At 42.3% G+C, this 16,042-nt stretch overlaps 1 protein-coding gene across 1 annotated transcript in view; it reads right to left on the bottom strand.

The window, feature by feature from the left end:
* The window catches only part of ATP8B3 (ATPase phospholipid transporting 8B3), a 317,397-nt gene that overhangs the window by 17,516 nt on the left and 283,839 nt on the right, over positions 1-16,042 (bottom strand). The window contains exon 26 of the mRNA XM_069963518.1: positions 12,461-12,599. Within this exon, the coding sequence (XP_069819619.1) occupies positions 12,461-12,599 (139 nt within the window). The remainder of the gene's footprint in view (positions 1-12,460; positions 12,600-16,042) is intronic.

The raw sequence follows: 16,042 nt of genomic DNA, 5'->3' as shown, positions 1-16,042 counted from the left end.
CTTTAAAATAATTTTGATTCAATCAGAATAAGCTATGGCCACCTAGTAGACACAATACATGTCGGGAATCTCGCATGAACATTAAGAAAATACTAAAGTGAACCAGGCAAAACAAACTTGTGACTAAGTGCCAACAGTGTCTTGATCGCAGATTATTGGTGCTAAGTGAGAAGCACAAATTTAAGGGCAACAAAACCGTCTCAACCCTAGGGGGGGATAGTTTTAGTTAGCGCGCGTTAGACCGGCACGTGATACACGGCGCAATATGGTTTGATCAAATTATTTACCAACATCCTGGCTTTGGTTTTTAAAAATAGCCTAGCGGCATAAGTATCAGCCATAGGTGTGATGTGCAGCAGCTCCTTTCTCTCCATGTCGCATTTTATATTCCTCCCTTTTCTGAGCAGCTGGCACTCCCCTTCAAAAGAACCACATGACCCAAATCAGCAGGATATACCTGTCAGTACCTCATGTCTTTTCCATTCTGTTTGCAGCAGTGGTGGTGAGTGCAATACCATATTCATACTTGTGTTGTTTGGGGGAAGCCTTCTCCGCCGGTGGTGCCGGCTGGGTTTGGGGGAGAATTTTGGGTTTGGTCCTGTGACATTGGGGTTGCAGGGCCATTCCATGGACTCCCTTCCCTGCATGTGCACGCTTTGCGTGGTTGGCGGTCACTGACCAACACAGTGTGGAGTTAGGGTAGGAACCCGTGTGAACCAGGGGAGCGGCACGTGGTACATGGGGAAATATAGTTTGATCAAATTATATACCAACATCCTGGCGTTGGTTTTAAAAAATAGCCTAGCAGCATTAGTATCAGCCATAGGTGTGATGTGCTGCAGCTCCTTTCTCTCCATGTCGCTAGTTTTAGTTAGTCTGACCCTGGCCAGAAAAGATAAAAATTTTGTCTAGTTAGTACTTGCTAGAGCAAGAAAGTGTATAGAAGTGTCTACAAGCTTCAGAGCTAAATACTATATAAAAGAGTTTAACTGCTTGGCCCTGTGAAAAGGTTTGATTAGTTTCCGGTTTACAATTAAAGCCTGCTACAAGCAAGATAACCTTGTGCCGCGTACAGAAACCGATTGCCATTGCTAGGTGTCTGGTATTGTCAGTTGGTATAAAGGTTCCTATGCTGTTATCTATTTTATTTAACAGACTGCCCTATTAATTTTTGGCCACAAGATGTCGCCACTGATTTTTGTGTAATTACCAGAACATTGAGGTCTATGGAGGATAATGATAATGAAGTACCCCGCTGATATTGCTTGAGTAATCTCAAGGGATTAGCTCCACCCAGATGTCCTACCCCAAGGCCCTTATTCCTGGACATGGCACTCTGTGATCTGACCCAGCAAAGAGGCGGCATTCTGTAAACTATAAGTACGGGTTTCTCTCAGTACCAGATTATAATAGGTCGGGAGCTCGGGGCCCTGAGATTCTGGGGGGCCCATGGCCACCCAAACAGACTTGTACTTTGTGCCACCCAGGAGCAGCCTAGTACCTAGGCTTTATCCCTGTTTTACAGGTGGTACTCGGGCTTGCTCCACCTTTCCCATGGAACGGGAAGGCATCGGGAATCAAATGACGAAGGTTCGAGTTTGATCGAACCTAAGATTTCCCGAGTCCATCAGGTTCAACCTAGGGAAACCCTACTGTGTTAATCCAGGGGAAGGCAAAAACCCCTATGGGGCAGATGTCAATTGCCCCATCACAGAGAAATTTCCTTCCCGACTCCAATGGCAATCAGAACAATCCCTGGATCAACGTATCACCGGAAATCTAATGCCCATAACTTGTAATGGTATGTTTTTCAAGAAATGCATCCAGGCCTCCCTTGAACTTTAATGAATCGGCCATGACAACATCATGTGGCAGAGAGTTCCACAGTCTCACTGCTCTTACAGTAAAGAATCTGTGTTGATGCTGATGGTGAAATCTTCTTTCCTCTAGACGTAGAGGATGCCCCCTTGTCATGGTTACAGACCCAGGAGTAGAAAGATCACTACAAAGATCTCTGTACTGTCCTTTCATATATTTTTACATTGTGATCAGATAGACCCTAAGACGTCTTTTTCCTAGCGTAAATAACCCCAAGCTTGATAACCTGTCCTGGTACTGTAACCCACCCATTCCCTTAATGACCTTTGTTGCCCTCCTCTGCACCGGCTCCAGTTCAGCTGTGTCCTTCTTATATACCGATTCTCAAAACAACACGCAGTATTCCATTTGTGGTCTGACCAGTTATTTATATGAATGACGGCAATAGATAGAATATGTCTGTTACCCTTATTTTTTGTGCCACATGCATGTGCAGCATGTATAATGTATTAGCAAATGTAAACACCTGCATATTTTAAATGTACAGATTTATACTACAAACTGACTTTAAATTCAAGGTAAAATAGCACTGTTTGTTAGAAAAACAACCCCCTATATTAATAATAATAATAATAATAATAACAACAACAACCATGATAATAATAGCAATTCAAAATCACAATTAATTAAACACTATGGGGGAGATTTATTAAAGGGTGTAAATATACACCTGGTGTAAACTGCCAACAGCAACCAATCACAGCTCAGCTTTTAGCTCTGGAAAAATATAAGAGGAGCTGTGATTGGTTGCTGTGGGCAGTTTACACCAGGTGTATATTTACACCCTTTCATGAATCTCCCCAAAATGTGTAAAATAACTGCAATTTGACTCCCTCTAGTGCATTTACACAGAGAGATTTATCTGACAGATTTTTTAAGCCAAAGCCAGGAATGGATTTGAAATGGGGAGAAATCTCAGTCTTTCCTTTATGACCTGCTCCCTGTTTATAGTCTGTTCCTGGCTTTGGCTTCAAAGATCTGTCAGATAAATCTCGCTGTGTAAACGCACCATTAGAATTAGTTATATGACTTGTAGTGCATGGAATTAGTCACAGGGGACGCAGTCATTGTGATATTGAGCAGAGTTAAAATACAGCTTAATGCAAAATGAGTGGAATGATCCATGGATGTGTATTGGTTTATTGGCTGGCTCTAAAATTGAATGAAGTTGTCTGTTGATTTATTGCTGTGATTACTGTGTTAGTATGGTATATCTTATTTAACAGGATTTAGTTAAAAGTAAAATGAAAGACACAGCACTGCTTGACAATAAAAATTTACAAAGTTGTTACATAAAAGTATACACAGTAAAATTAGCATACAGAAAGATTTTACAAAGTGAACATACAATCCCTGGTAAATAAATATGGAAACACCAAACTTAAAGTGTCACTGTCATTTTAACTTTCAAAATCTAAATCACCAGTAGATGTGAAATAAAGCAAGTTTACAATAAACAGTCATTATTATTTTTGTTGTTGTTATCATGCTGTAAAACAAACCTGAACTTACCAGAAATCCAGGTCCAGTCTCCTGAAGGCAGATTTTCTGACTTGTGCTGGTTGAAAAAAAAACAGACTAAACACAGGAATTCTGGGCATTACAGAGTCACAGCTCATCGACCATCGTGGCAATGAATCACATGACTGCCTTCTCTCGCTTGTGAGCGCACTGATGGCCTGGGATACACAGGACTTTATCGTTTCCTGTTTTTTGAGAAAAAAAAGTGTCAGGAAACAGGAAGTGCCATGTTTTCCATGATAACTAAAAAGAAAAAATAATGAATGTAAATTGCAAACTTGCTTTATATCACATCTACTGTTGATTTACACTTTGAAAGTTTTAACGACAGTAACACTTTAACCCCTTAGTGACCGCCGATACGGCTTTTTACGGCAGTCACTAAGGGTCCTTATTCTGCTGCCATGAGCTTTTTACGGCGATGGCAGAGAATAAGGCTGCGGGGCCGGGACGGCCCCCACCCCATCCCCCCAGCTACCGGAGGTAGCTGAGGGGTTGGGGCAGTGTGTGGGGTCCGACAATCGCCGCTATTAACGTTATAGCGGCGGCCGTCGGTAAAGGGGATTACCGATGCCGCCTTTCATCTCCCCCCGTCGTGAATCTACAGCGGGGGGAGATGAAATAAGTGTCCCCCAGACTTCAGATCAGCCCCCCCTAGTAGGGCGATCACTAACCCCCCTCCCCCGGCGGCCATCAGATCCAAGATGGCGCCGCCATCGCTGTGAACAGACTAATGTCTGTTCACAGTGATGGAAAAGTTAAAATGAATGAAAATCCCATGCTCTCCGCCACCGGAGGTAGCGGAGAGCATGGGGCAGTGATCGGGGACCCCCCTGTGGGGTCCCGGTACAATCGATCAGCGGTATATACTATATACCACTGATCGCTTGTGCCACGTGCATCCCGGCACTTTTTATCACCTGTCACCATGAATGATTGGTGACAGGGGATAAAAAGTGATGTCCCCCCACCCCCCAAGTCGCCCCCCAACCCCCCTGTCACCCCCGTCCCCCAGTCACCCCCCCCTACCCCTTATACATTACCTGATCCTGGAGCTCCTTCCTCTTTGGCGTCCTGGCTGGTTATGAAGTGCGCATGCGCTCCACAACCAGCCAACTCTGAAAATTTAAAGTGACAGAGACCAATTTGGTCTCTGTCACTGAACTATAATTACTGTGATAGAAAATATCACAGTAATCATAGTAATACAGTGAAAATGAATGTATAAAGTACAAAAAGTGACAAACATACAAAAAAATAAAACACACACTTTTTATTATAGTAATAATTGCAGTTTACTCCCAAATTACCCCTAACCCCCCCAGATTACCCGTAACCACTGCACGTTGCCCATAACAACTGCACGTTGCCCGTAACCACCGCACGTTGCCTGTAACCACCCCAAATTGCCAGTGACCCCCTCCAGATTGCCCGTAACCACCCCAAATTACATGTACCCACCCCAGATTACCTATAAGCACTTCAGTTTATCAGTAACAATCCCAGATTGTCTGTAACCCTTCCAGGTTGCACATAACCCCCCCAGGTTCCCCGTAATCACGCCAGATTACACGTAACCCCCCAGATTGCACGTAACCACCGCACGTTGCCTCTGACCACGCCACAATGCCTCTGACCACCGCACGTCGCCTCTGACCACCACACGTCGCCTCTGACCACCCCAAATTGCCAATGACCCCCTCCAGATTGCGGTGCCCATGCCAGATTACAGGTACCCACCTCAGATTGCCTATAAGAACTTCAATTTATCCGTAACCACCCCACGTTGCCCGTAACCACCCCAGATTGTCTGTAAGCACTGCAGGTTGCCCGTAACCACCCCAGATTGTCTGTAAGCACAGCAGGTTGCCCGTAACCAGCCCACATTGCCCGTAACCACCCCACGTTGCCTGTAACCACCCCACGTTGCCTGTAACCACAGCAGGTTGCCCGTGACCAACGCACGTCGCCTCTGACCACCGCACGTCACCTCTGACCATGCCACGTTGCCTATAACCACCGCAAGTTGCCTCTGACCACCCCAAATTGCCAATGAACCCCTCCAGATTGCGGTAACCATGCCAGATTACAGGTACCCACCCGAGATTACCTATAAGCACTTCAGTTTATCTGTAACCACCCCACATTGCCCGTAACCACCCCACGTTGCCCGTAACCACCCCAGATTGTCTGTAAGCACTGCAGGTTGCCCGTAACCACCACACGTTGCCCATAACCACCACACGTTGCCCGTAACCACCCCACGTTGCCTGTAACCACTCCAGATTGTCTGTAAGCACCACAGGTTGCCCGTAACCACCACACGTTGCCCATAACCACCACACGTTGCCCGTAACCACCCCACGTTGCCTGTAACCACTCCAGATTGTCTGTAACCACCCCAGGTTGCCGTAACCACAGCAGGTTGCCCGTGACCACCCCATGTTGTCCGTAACCACCCCAGATTATCTGTAACTACCTCAGGTTGCCCATAACCACCCCAGACTGTCCGTAACAACCCCACATTACCTGTAATCTCATTTTTTTTTTCATTTTAGTAACTGCGCTATTCTAATAACTATTACTAGCTGCGGTTTTGTTCCAGTAAATTGGCGCTCCTTCCCTTCTGAGCCCTGCTGTGTGCCCATACAGTGGTTTATGCCCACATATGAGGTACCGTTTTACTCAGAAGAACCTGCGTTACAGATTTTGGGGTACGTTTTCTCTCCTGTTCCTCGTCAAATTGAGAAATTTCAAACTAAACCAACATATTATTGGAAAAATTCGAGTTTTCATTTTTACTGGCCAATTTTGAATACTTTCCTCTAATACCTGTGGGGTCAAAATGGTCACCACACCCCAAGATGAATTCTTTGAGAGGTGCACTTTCCAAAATGGGGTGACTTTTGGGGGGAATCTATTCTGCTGACACTACAGGGGCTCTGCAAACGCACCTGGCGCTCAGAAACGTCTTCAGAAAAATCTGCACTGAAAATGCTAATTGGCGCTCCTTCCCTTCTGAGCCCGGCTGTGTGCCCATACAGTGGTTTATGCCCACATGTGGTGTACCGTTCTACTCAGGAGAACCTGCGTTACATATATTGGGTTGACATTTATCTCCTGTTCCTCGTGAAATTGAGAAATTTCAAACTAAAGGAACATATTATTGGAAAAATTCGAGTTTTTCATTTTTACTGTCTACTTTTGAATACTTTCCTCTAATACCTGTGGGGTCAAAAAGCTCACCACACCCCAAAATGAATTCTTTGAGGGGTGCACTTTCCAAAATAGAGTGACTTATTGGGAGATTTTACTCTGCGGACACTACAGGGGCACTGCAAACGCACCTGGCGCTCGCAAACTTTAAGATGTGTAGTTTCCAAAATAGGGTCACTAATGGGGTTTTCAGGATTCCAGACTTCTAAATTCATTTAAAAAAAGAACTGGTCCCTAAAAAAATCAGCTTTGGAAACTTTCATGAAAATGTGATAATTTGCTGATAAATTTCTAAGCCCCATAACACCCTAAAAAGTAAAATATGTTTACCAAATTATGCCAGAATAAAGAAGATATATTGATAATGTGACTTAGTAACTAATTTATGTGCTACGACGTTGGTTTTTTAGAAGCAGAGAATTTCAAAGTTCATAAAATGCTATTTTTTAAAATTTTTCATGATATTTTGATGTTTTTCACAAAAAACACACAAAGTAGTGACCAAATTTTGCCACTAACATAAAGTGCCATATGTGACGAAAAAACAGTCTCAGAATCGCTAGCATACGTTAAAGCATCACTGAGCTATAAGAGCATAAAGTGAGACAGGTCAGATTTTGAAAAATTAGCCTGGTCATTAAGGCCCAAACTAGCTGCAGCACGAAGGGGTTAAAGATGTTGAAACCACTTTTTTTTTTTTTTTTTTTTAATTTACAAGCAGTGTCAAGTATGACAAGAGCTTAGGAAAGAATCTCTGACACTTTGTACTGTAGAATAAAAGCATTTTTCTACATCTTGGAAGCACAGCTGGATATCTGTACCATGTATCTCTTTGACCTAACAGATATTTAACAGCAGTTTGGAGTGTGAATCGCACTGAAAATAAGGAAGTAAAAAATATGTATTAATTTATTTGAATAAATTAAAGAAAAAATTCTTCAGCGAGGAGCTGTGGCCAATATAGATGATACATGCCCCTTAATGTAAAAATTCACACGCCTGACTGTATAATCATGCCCATCAAATATTTTGGGTTGGCTACATATCATTTTTAACTCTATGTAGAAGAAAAAAGCAAAAGCAAAAGATCCAAAAAGTTACTTCTCATCTGGTCTAAATTATTTTAAGAAATAGACATCACTAATGATGAATATTCTAGATCAAGCTGATTGCATCTGACAGACAGTTAGACAGATCAAATTTGCAGGATTAAGCCTCGTCACGAACCAGTTTATTTTTCATTAACACCATATATGTTCAGATCAATTGTGATTGGTCTGCTTGCTTGCTATGCAACTGATCCGATATGTACTGTAAATGTTGCTGAAGAACACTCTTACAATTCAACTTACAATAATAATAATAATAATAATAATAATACAAATGATATAGTTATAGAGCTTTTGTCACATCTGTAGGGGTATAGTGTCTTAAAGGGGTACTCTGGCACTTAAACACGTTTTATATAGTGTTGCCCATCTTTAACCCCTTCGCGTCAGTAACATGTATATATACGTTCCCACTGTACATACCCCGTGCAGCAGGAATATATATATATATATATATATACGTTCCTGTAACTGACGGGGTTATTGATAGAGCAGGATAGCTGCAGGGATAGCGATCCCGCTCTCATCTGTGTCCGGGGTCTCAGGAAGTGAGAGTCAGCTGCGATCCCGCAGCCAACTCTTAATAACCACTTAAACGGCGCGATCTACAGCAATCACGATGTTTAAGGTACTCAGTGACAGATTAAGCATCTGTCACTGAGTGATCAGGATCAGCGCTGCTGCGGGGGTCCCGATCGCATGTGCCGACAGGCAGGGGTAAGCTCCTTACCTCCGTCCTGTCGGATCCGTGATCTATGTATAGAGTCTGCTCTCAGGCAGGCTCTATACATAAATCGCTGATAACACTGATCTATGCTATGCTATGGCATAGCATAGATCAGTATATGCAATCTAATAATTGCATATATTACAGTGTTATTTTTTTTTTAAAAGTGTAATAAAAGGTTTTTAAAAGTATTAAAAAAAAACCTTATAAACCCCCTCCCAATAAAAGTTTAAAATATCCCCTTGCCCATTATAAAAATATAAATAAATACATTTATAAATATATATAAATACATAAATACATATCGTCCGATCTATTAAAATATAACATATATTGTTCCCGCACAGTGAATGGCGTAAATGGAAACAAACAAACAAAAAAAAAACGCACCAGCATGGCTGATTTTATTAAATTATATATCACAAAAAAATTCATAAAGAGCAATAAAATTTTTCTGTTACACCAATATGATATTAATAAAAACTAAAGATCATGACGCAAAAAATTACACCTCAACCAGCCTTGTAGGTGGAAAAATAAAAGCGCTATGACTCTGGGTTCACACTACGTATATTTCAGTCAGTATTGTGGTCCTCATATTGCAACCAAAACCAGGAGTGGATTAAAAACACAGAAAGGGTCTGTTCACACAATGTTGAAATTGAAAGGATGGCCGCCATTTAATGGCAAATATTTGCTGTTATTTTAAAACAAAGGCTGTTGTATTGAAATAATGGCAGTTATTTACTGTTATATGGCGGCCATCCACTCAATTTCATCGTCGTTCGCAAAAAATTCGCCGATCGGCTGAAGAGGAGCCGTTTGAATTTCCCGGCTCCCCTCTTCATCCAATCAATGCAAGGCTGCACTGATTGGCTGAAGAGGAGCCGTTTGAAATTTCCGGCTCCCCTCTTTAGCCAATCAGGGCACGGAAGAGCGGAGCCGGGGATGTCGAAGACCTGCTACGCGGAGCAGGTAACGTATGCTCGCGGCCGGGCCGGCGGGGGCGACCGGAGTGGTGGCGGCGGGGGGAGGGGGTGGCGATCGGAGCGGCGGCGGGGGGTGGCGATCGGAGTGGCGGCGGCGGGGGTTGGCGATCGGAGCGGCGGGGGTGGCGATCAGAGCGGTAGCGGGGGGCGATCGGAGCGGCGGGGGTGGCGATCGGAGCGGCGGGGTGGCGATCGGGGCGGCGCAGGGGGCTGCGGTTGACCGTGGGGCCGGGCTGCGGATGAGCAGGGGGCCGGGCTGCGAGCAGGGGGGCAGGCTGCGGGCGGGCCGGGCTGCGGGCGCGCGATCGCCAAAGCGATTGCAAAACGATTTTTCCGTACGATATTTTTCCGTACGAAATCTTTAATCGTGCAATCGGCCCAATAATCGCCTCGTGTAAACTTAGCATAAGGGTCCATTTACACAGAAAGATTATCTGCCAAAGATTTGAAGCCAAAGCCAGAAACAGACTATAAACAGAGATTTGTCCTCTTTTCAAATCCATTCCTGGCTTTGGCTTCAGATCTTAATTTGAGATAATTTGTCAGATAATCTTTCTGTGTAAATGGACCCTAAGTCATGATAAATTAGGAGTGGAAGAAGGCCACACCCTGTCCCAGCCTTGCCGCACCCCCTGTCTGCCCATTGGGTGAAAGGGACTTACATTCGAAAAAAAAAACCTCAGATTTTTGCACAAACAGGGTGCTTTTCACAAAATTCTGTGAATTTCACATATTGGGCAGGTTCAGGCTTGATAAATCTGGCCCCTAGACTCTTGTAGGTGAATAAAAGCTATTAGAATCTTAGACAGTGTAAACTTAGTCTAAGAATGTGTTAGATTTTTAACAGTGAGTGGTGCTGTTAGAAGATCTAGCCTATTTTTACACTGTTCCGGATAAACTTGCACACTTTATTAACTATATTATTTGAAGGCACAAATGTGCGCGAAAAATTTGTTGCCACATTAAAGCCATACCCCTTTCCAAAAATACCATGCCCACAAGTCTAAAAAATGGCTAAACTACACTTGAGTTATGGTATAAGTCATAGAAATAAAAAAAAAATAATTGTACCAGATTTTTTTGCTCTTATTTATTTTTATTGATTATTTCCCATAATAATTGCAGTGAATGTACCACCAGGTGAATGTACCACCAGGTACATCGCAGTGTTTTTTTTTTTTTTTTTTAAACTGTTGGTCTATTCCCGAGAAGTACTAGAGGCAGCCCGCCAGGTCCCAGGTAACGATCTCCCCTCCACTCTGTGATGCAGCTCTATTAATTCTGAAAACCATGAAACCATGTCACAGAGTGAAGGGGTTTCGTCACACTGTCGGCCGGCAGGAAGATGGAGGGGGGGGGGGGGCGGTGCTCGGGAATAGACCGGCGCCATGTGTGGGAACCAGGTGGCAGGTACAAAAAAAGGACAGCGCCACCGACATCCCCGTGCCGGCCTGTTAATGTAATAAACCAAAAGCGATGTAACTGGGGATACAGTTGCTTTAAAAACCTAAATGTTTGAGCACAACCTAACATAGGTATTGATTACAAAACTGTCTGTAGTCATAGATTATTAAAAATCTAAATATTTTGCAATTTGCTTTCAGGGCCGCTTCTGCCATGAGGCGAGATGGGCATATTGCTCAGGACGAAGTTTTTTTGGGGTGGAATGGAGTGGCCATAAATTATACTGTCTGCTACACACCACTGATGTCATTACCCCCATATTCTGCAGATAATAGCTGGATACAGATGTAGAATGCAGGGAAGTCAAGACTGCAAACACTCTGTAGGTATTGGTATCTGCTTCATACAATAATTGCTTTTATTCTCGGAGAAACAATGAAGATTAAAGAATTACACACTGGTGTAAACTTTTTCTGTCTTGACCTTACCAAGAATGGAAGATAATGCTGGAACAGGGTGATTTATGGTGGAGCTGGATTGTGTATATGAACCTATTATTATTATTATTGGCTGCAAATTTTCTGCACACATGCATTAATTATGATTATCAATAAGCTTGAGGTGGGTGATGGGGCACTCTGGGAAGGGGGGGGGGAGGCTTTTGCCTCAGGCAGCAGAAAAATTGGCCCTGTTTGCTATGGGTGAATCTCAAAAGCGTAGCTATTATTTTAAAGACAAGATGAAGGAAGGTCAAATTTAAACTCTACATCAAAATTAAGATTTCCAAAAGTTTAGTTTAGCAGATTTACTAAATATTTTGGCATTAAATTTGGGTCTGGCTGAACGGCAGCGAAAAGCTATTTTTATTGTCACATTGCTTTCTATGGCTATGTTCACACAACGTCAAACATGGAGAAAAAACGTCCGATTTTACTATTTAAAAAAAGTCAGTTTTTGCCGCGATTTAACTGACTGCAATGACAATGCATTGGAGTCAATGGGAAGACGGACGTCCAATGCACACTATGCATTGAAAAACGGACGTTTTTGCTGCGGAAATCAAAATAATGAACATGAACATTATTTTCGGACGTCTTTTCCAAACAGCGGACGTTGTTTATTAGTTGTTCACACACAGTTCTTCTTTTGTAACCGTTCTTTCTCCGTTTTTACTATTAAATTCAATGGACTTTTAAATTAAGACACACCCAAAGGGCAATTAGTAACCCCAAACTAAAATAATGTGCAAACATAAGGGGAGGCAGGCTGCTAAAAAACGTCTGTTATTTTAGACTCAAAATAACGGACGTCATTTTAAACGTAGCTGAAAAAAATGTTGTGTGAACATAGCCTATGGGTGAAGTGGCTTTCGGGTTGTAAACCCCTTGCACCGATGTTTTTGCTGTAATGTAATATACTATAAGGAACTTCTGATGAACTTCAGTAAGAATGTTTAAAAAATTTTGTTTGCTCCCAAATCAAGGTTTTTGCAAAAATGTAAACGAATCTCGGTTCAGTAAGTTCGTTCATCTAGAAACCAGCTCTAACCACAGTTAAAAACTATAGGGAAATGTTATGCCATATATAACATAAGAAGAAATAAATACGTTCCTTACCTGGAAATTGAAAGATGGTTGGCATAAGTCTAAATAGTGGGCTTGACTGAGTGAGAAAAGTCATCAGAAAATAACCTATTGGGCTCACCACGAATGCAAGCACTGATACCAGAGTCCAGTAAGATATCTCAAAGGTGATCTGCAGATTGTAAGAAAATATTACATAGAATAATGAGATGAATCACACACACACACACACATATATATATATATATATATATATATATATATATATATATATATACAGTGGTACCTTGGTTTAAGAGTAACTTGGTTTAAGAGCGTTTTGCAAAAAGAGCTCACAGTTTTTTAAAATTGTGACTTGGTTTAAGAGCATTGCTTTGGTTTAAGAGCTCCTGGTATTGGGTGGGAGCGTGAGTGGGGGAGGGGCATGGCCTGCATAGCGGGGTCTGCAGCACAGTACTCTGACCCAGGAAGTCTCTCTCACCTTCCAATTTATAGCAGATCCACTTCAGGCTGGGGCTTGCATCAGGGGACCGGACTGTGGGGGTAATCTCTTTATAGCTTTAACCCCTCTCTCCCCGAACAGAGAGTGCTGCTATACTGTGTCCACATCTGCCCTGCTCATTCCTTCATGCTCCCTGCAGTCTCTATCAGTCCTTGTGTTTCCCATCCTCTCCATTCCTGCTATAATGTGCTTGCACTCACACTCAGCTATACACACTGCTGCTATAATGTGCTTGCACTCATACTCAGCTATACACACTGCTCCTATAATGATTATAAAATGATTTTTGGGGTGTGGAACCAATTGTCTACATTTCAATGATTTCTTATGGGAAAATTTGCTTTGGTATAAGAGTGGATTTGGATTACAAGCACGGTCCCGGAACGAATTATGTTCGGAATCCAAGGCACCACTGTATATATATATATATATATATATATATATATATATATATATATATATAAACTAAAAGATAACATTACTTGGACATTTAGTAACAATGAACAGTACTGTACTATCTCCGGGTATTGTGTGACAGATCTTGCAGAGTTGTTCTGTGAGTACTCCCATGATGTTGAGCAGTAAGATAGTGGCAGCAGCATGGGAGCCAGGGAGGTAAGTATTCTTTTCACACAATCCATCCGCAGGCACATAAAAAAAAAGTCCCTTTCCCCGGACTACCCCTTTAACTCCAGTACATCATGGCGTCCCTAAAGAAGTAGAGAGGGGGCTCACAAAATGCTAATTAACCATTTAAATGTCGCTGTCAAGACTGACAGCAGCATTTAAATATCCTGAGAATGGAGCCAGAAGCAGTTGGCTCCTACTGGCCTACTGGCTGCCATGTTACTGCAGCCTTGGATCCTATTCACTTTAATGCTACACTATTTGTAAATCAAAACAACCATTGATCAATAGATTTTTTCTGGAAAACCTCTTTAACTGTAGCAGGGGAATTAGATGTAAAATTGATCGGAACCTATTCATATCCAAATTGATTTGTACACTTTAACCCCTTAAGGACCGGGCCTAAAATGGCCTTAAGGACCGAGGCAAATTTTATGAATATGACCAGTGTCACTTTATTCATTAATAACTTCGGGATGCTTTTACCTATCCGGCTGATTCTGAGATTGTTTTCTCGTGACATATTGTACTTTACATTTCTGGTAAATTGGAGTCAATACTTATAACAAATCTTTATGAAAACAAAACAAATAACATGAAAAATTGCATTTTTCCAACTTTGAAACTTTTCTGCTTATACAGAAAATGGTTATGCCACATAAATTATATATTATATAGCATTAGCAACATGTCTACTTTATGTTGGCGGCATTTATTAAACTATCTTTCACTTTTTTTAGACAATAGAAAGCTTAAAACATTAGCAGCAAATTTCCAAATTTTCAGTAAAATTTCAAAATCAGATATTTTTAGGGACCTTGTTCAGGTTTAAAGTGTATTTGAGGGGACTGTATGTTAGAAAGCCCCACAAAGCACCCCATTTCCGAAACTGCACCCCCCAAACTCTGCAAAAGCACATACAGAAAGTTTTTTTAACCCTTTAGGAGAGTCACAGAAATAAAAGCTAAGGGCCCTATTCCACGGGACGCTATTGCGTTCGTATCTACTGAAAGAGTGACCGAACGATGTCTTATTCAATGTGAACGATTTGAGAACGCTTTGCGAACGAGCAACAATAAAAATAGGTCCAGGTCTTATAAAGCGATCAACGATTTCTCGTTCGGTCGTTAATCGTTAACTGCTATTCAAAGAAACGATTATCGTTTAGATTCGAACGATTTAACGATAATCTGAACGATAATCGTCCGGTGGAATAGGACCCTAAGTGTGTAAGAAATGTGAAAATTTTAATTTTCTGTGCAGATTTTAATGTAATCCAATATCTTTCATAATTATAAACCTATTACCAGAGAAATGCACCCCAATATTGATTGCCCCGTTTCTGCAGTTTATAGAAATACCCCATACAGTATGTGGCCCTATTGCGCTATTTGATGCAAGCACAAGCCTCAGATACAAAGGAGCGCCTAGGGAATTTAAACCACTTCAGGTTGGCAGAGGCTCTGGGGTGCCAAAACAAAAAAACACCCCTAAAAGGGACACCATTTAGAAAACTACACCCCTTGAGGAATGTAACAAGGGGTGCGGTGAGCATTTGGACCCCACAGGTGCTTCACAGATTTTCAGAACAATGTGGCGTGAAAAAAGAAAAATGTATTTTTTACACTAAAACGTTGTTTTAGCCTTCAATTTTTCATTTTCACAAAGGAATAAAAGGAATAAAACCCCAAAAACCGTGTAGCGCAGTTTCTCCAGAGTACGGAAATACCCCACATGTGGACATAAAGTGCCAAGCAGGCGCAGCACGAGCCTCCAAAGGGAAGGAGCGCCAATTGGCCTTTGCAAGCTGGATTTTACTGGAATGGATTTCAAGGGTCATGTCGCATTTACAAAGCAATCGTGCTGCCAAGACACTGGAAACCCCCCACAAGTGACCCCATTCTGTAAACTACATCCCTCAAGGAATTTAACAAGGGGTGCAGTGAGCAAATGGACCCCACTGGTGACGGGCACAAATGTGGAACAATGTGACGTGAAAGGAAAAATTTTCATTTTTCCACTTTCACGGCACAAATGTGCCCGTCATCAAGAGGTCCATATCCTCACTGCATCCCTTGTTAGGTTCCTTGAAGGGTGTAGTTTCCAGAATGGGGTCACTTGTGGGGGGTTCCAGTGTTTTGGCAGCATGAGGGTTCTGTAAATGCAACATGGCGTTCATCATCCATTCTAGCCAAATCCAGCCTTCAAAATCCAAATGGCACTCCTTCCCTTCGGAGGATTGCCCTGCACCCACATGGCGCTCTATGTCCACACATTTTGTGTGTTTTTTTTAATCTTTTAACCCCTTGTGAAAATGAAAAAATCAAGGCTAGACTAACATTATAGTGTAAAAAATGTAATATTTCAGTTTCACGCCACATTGTTCCACATTTGTGCCCGTGGGGTCCATCTGCTCACTACACCCCTTGTTACATTCTTTGAGGGGTGTAGTTTCTATAATGGGGTCACTTGTGGGGGGTTTCAAC

This window comes from Dendropsophus ebraccatus, chromosome 3, assembly GCF_027789765.1.
Source record: "Dendropsophus ebraccatus isolate aDenEbr1 chromosome 3, aDenEbr1.pat, whole genome shotgun sequence".
NCBI lineage: Eukaryota > Metazoa > Chordata > Amphibia > Anura > Hylidae > Dendropsophus > Dendropsophus ebraccatus.
The sequence above is the reverse complement of the archived record's forward strand: the minus strand, read 5'-3'. Positions and strand labels throughout refer to the sequence as shown.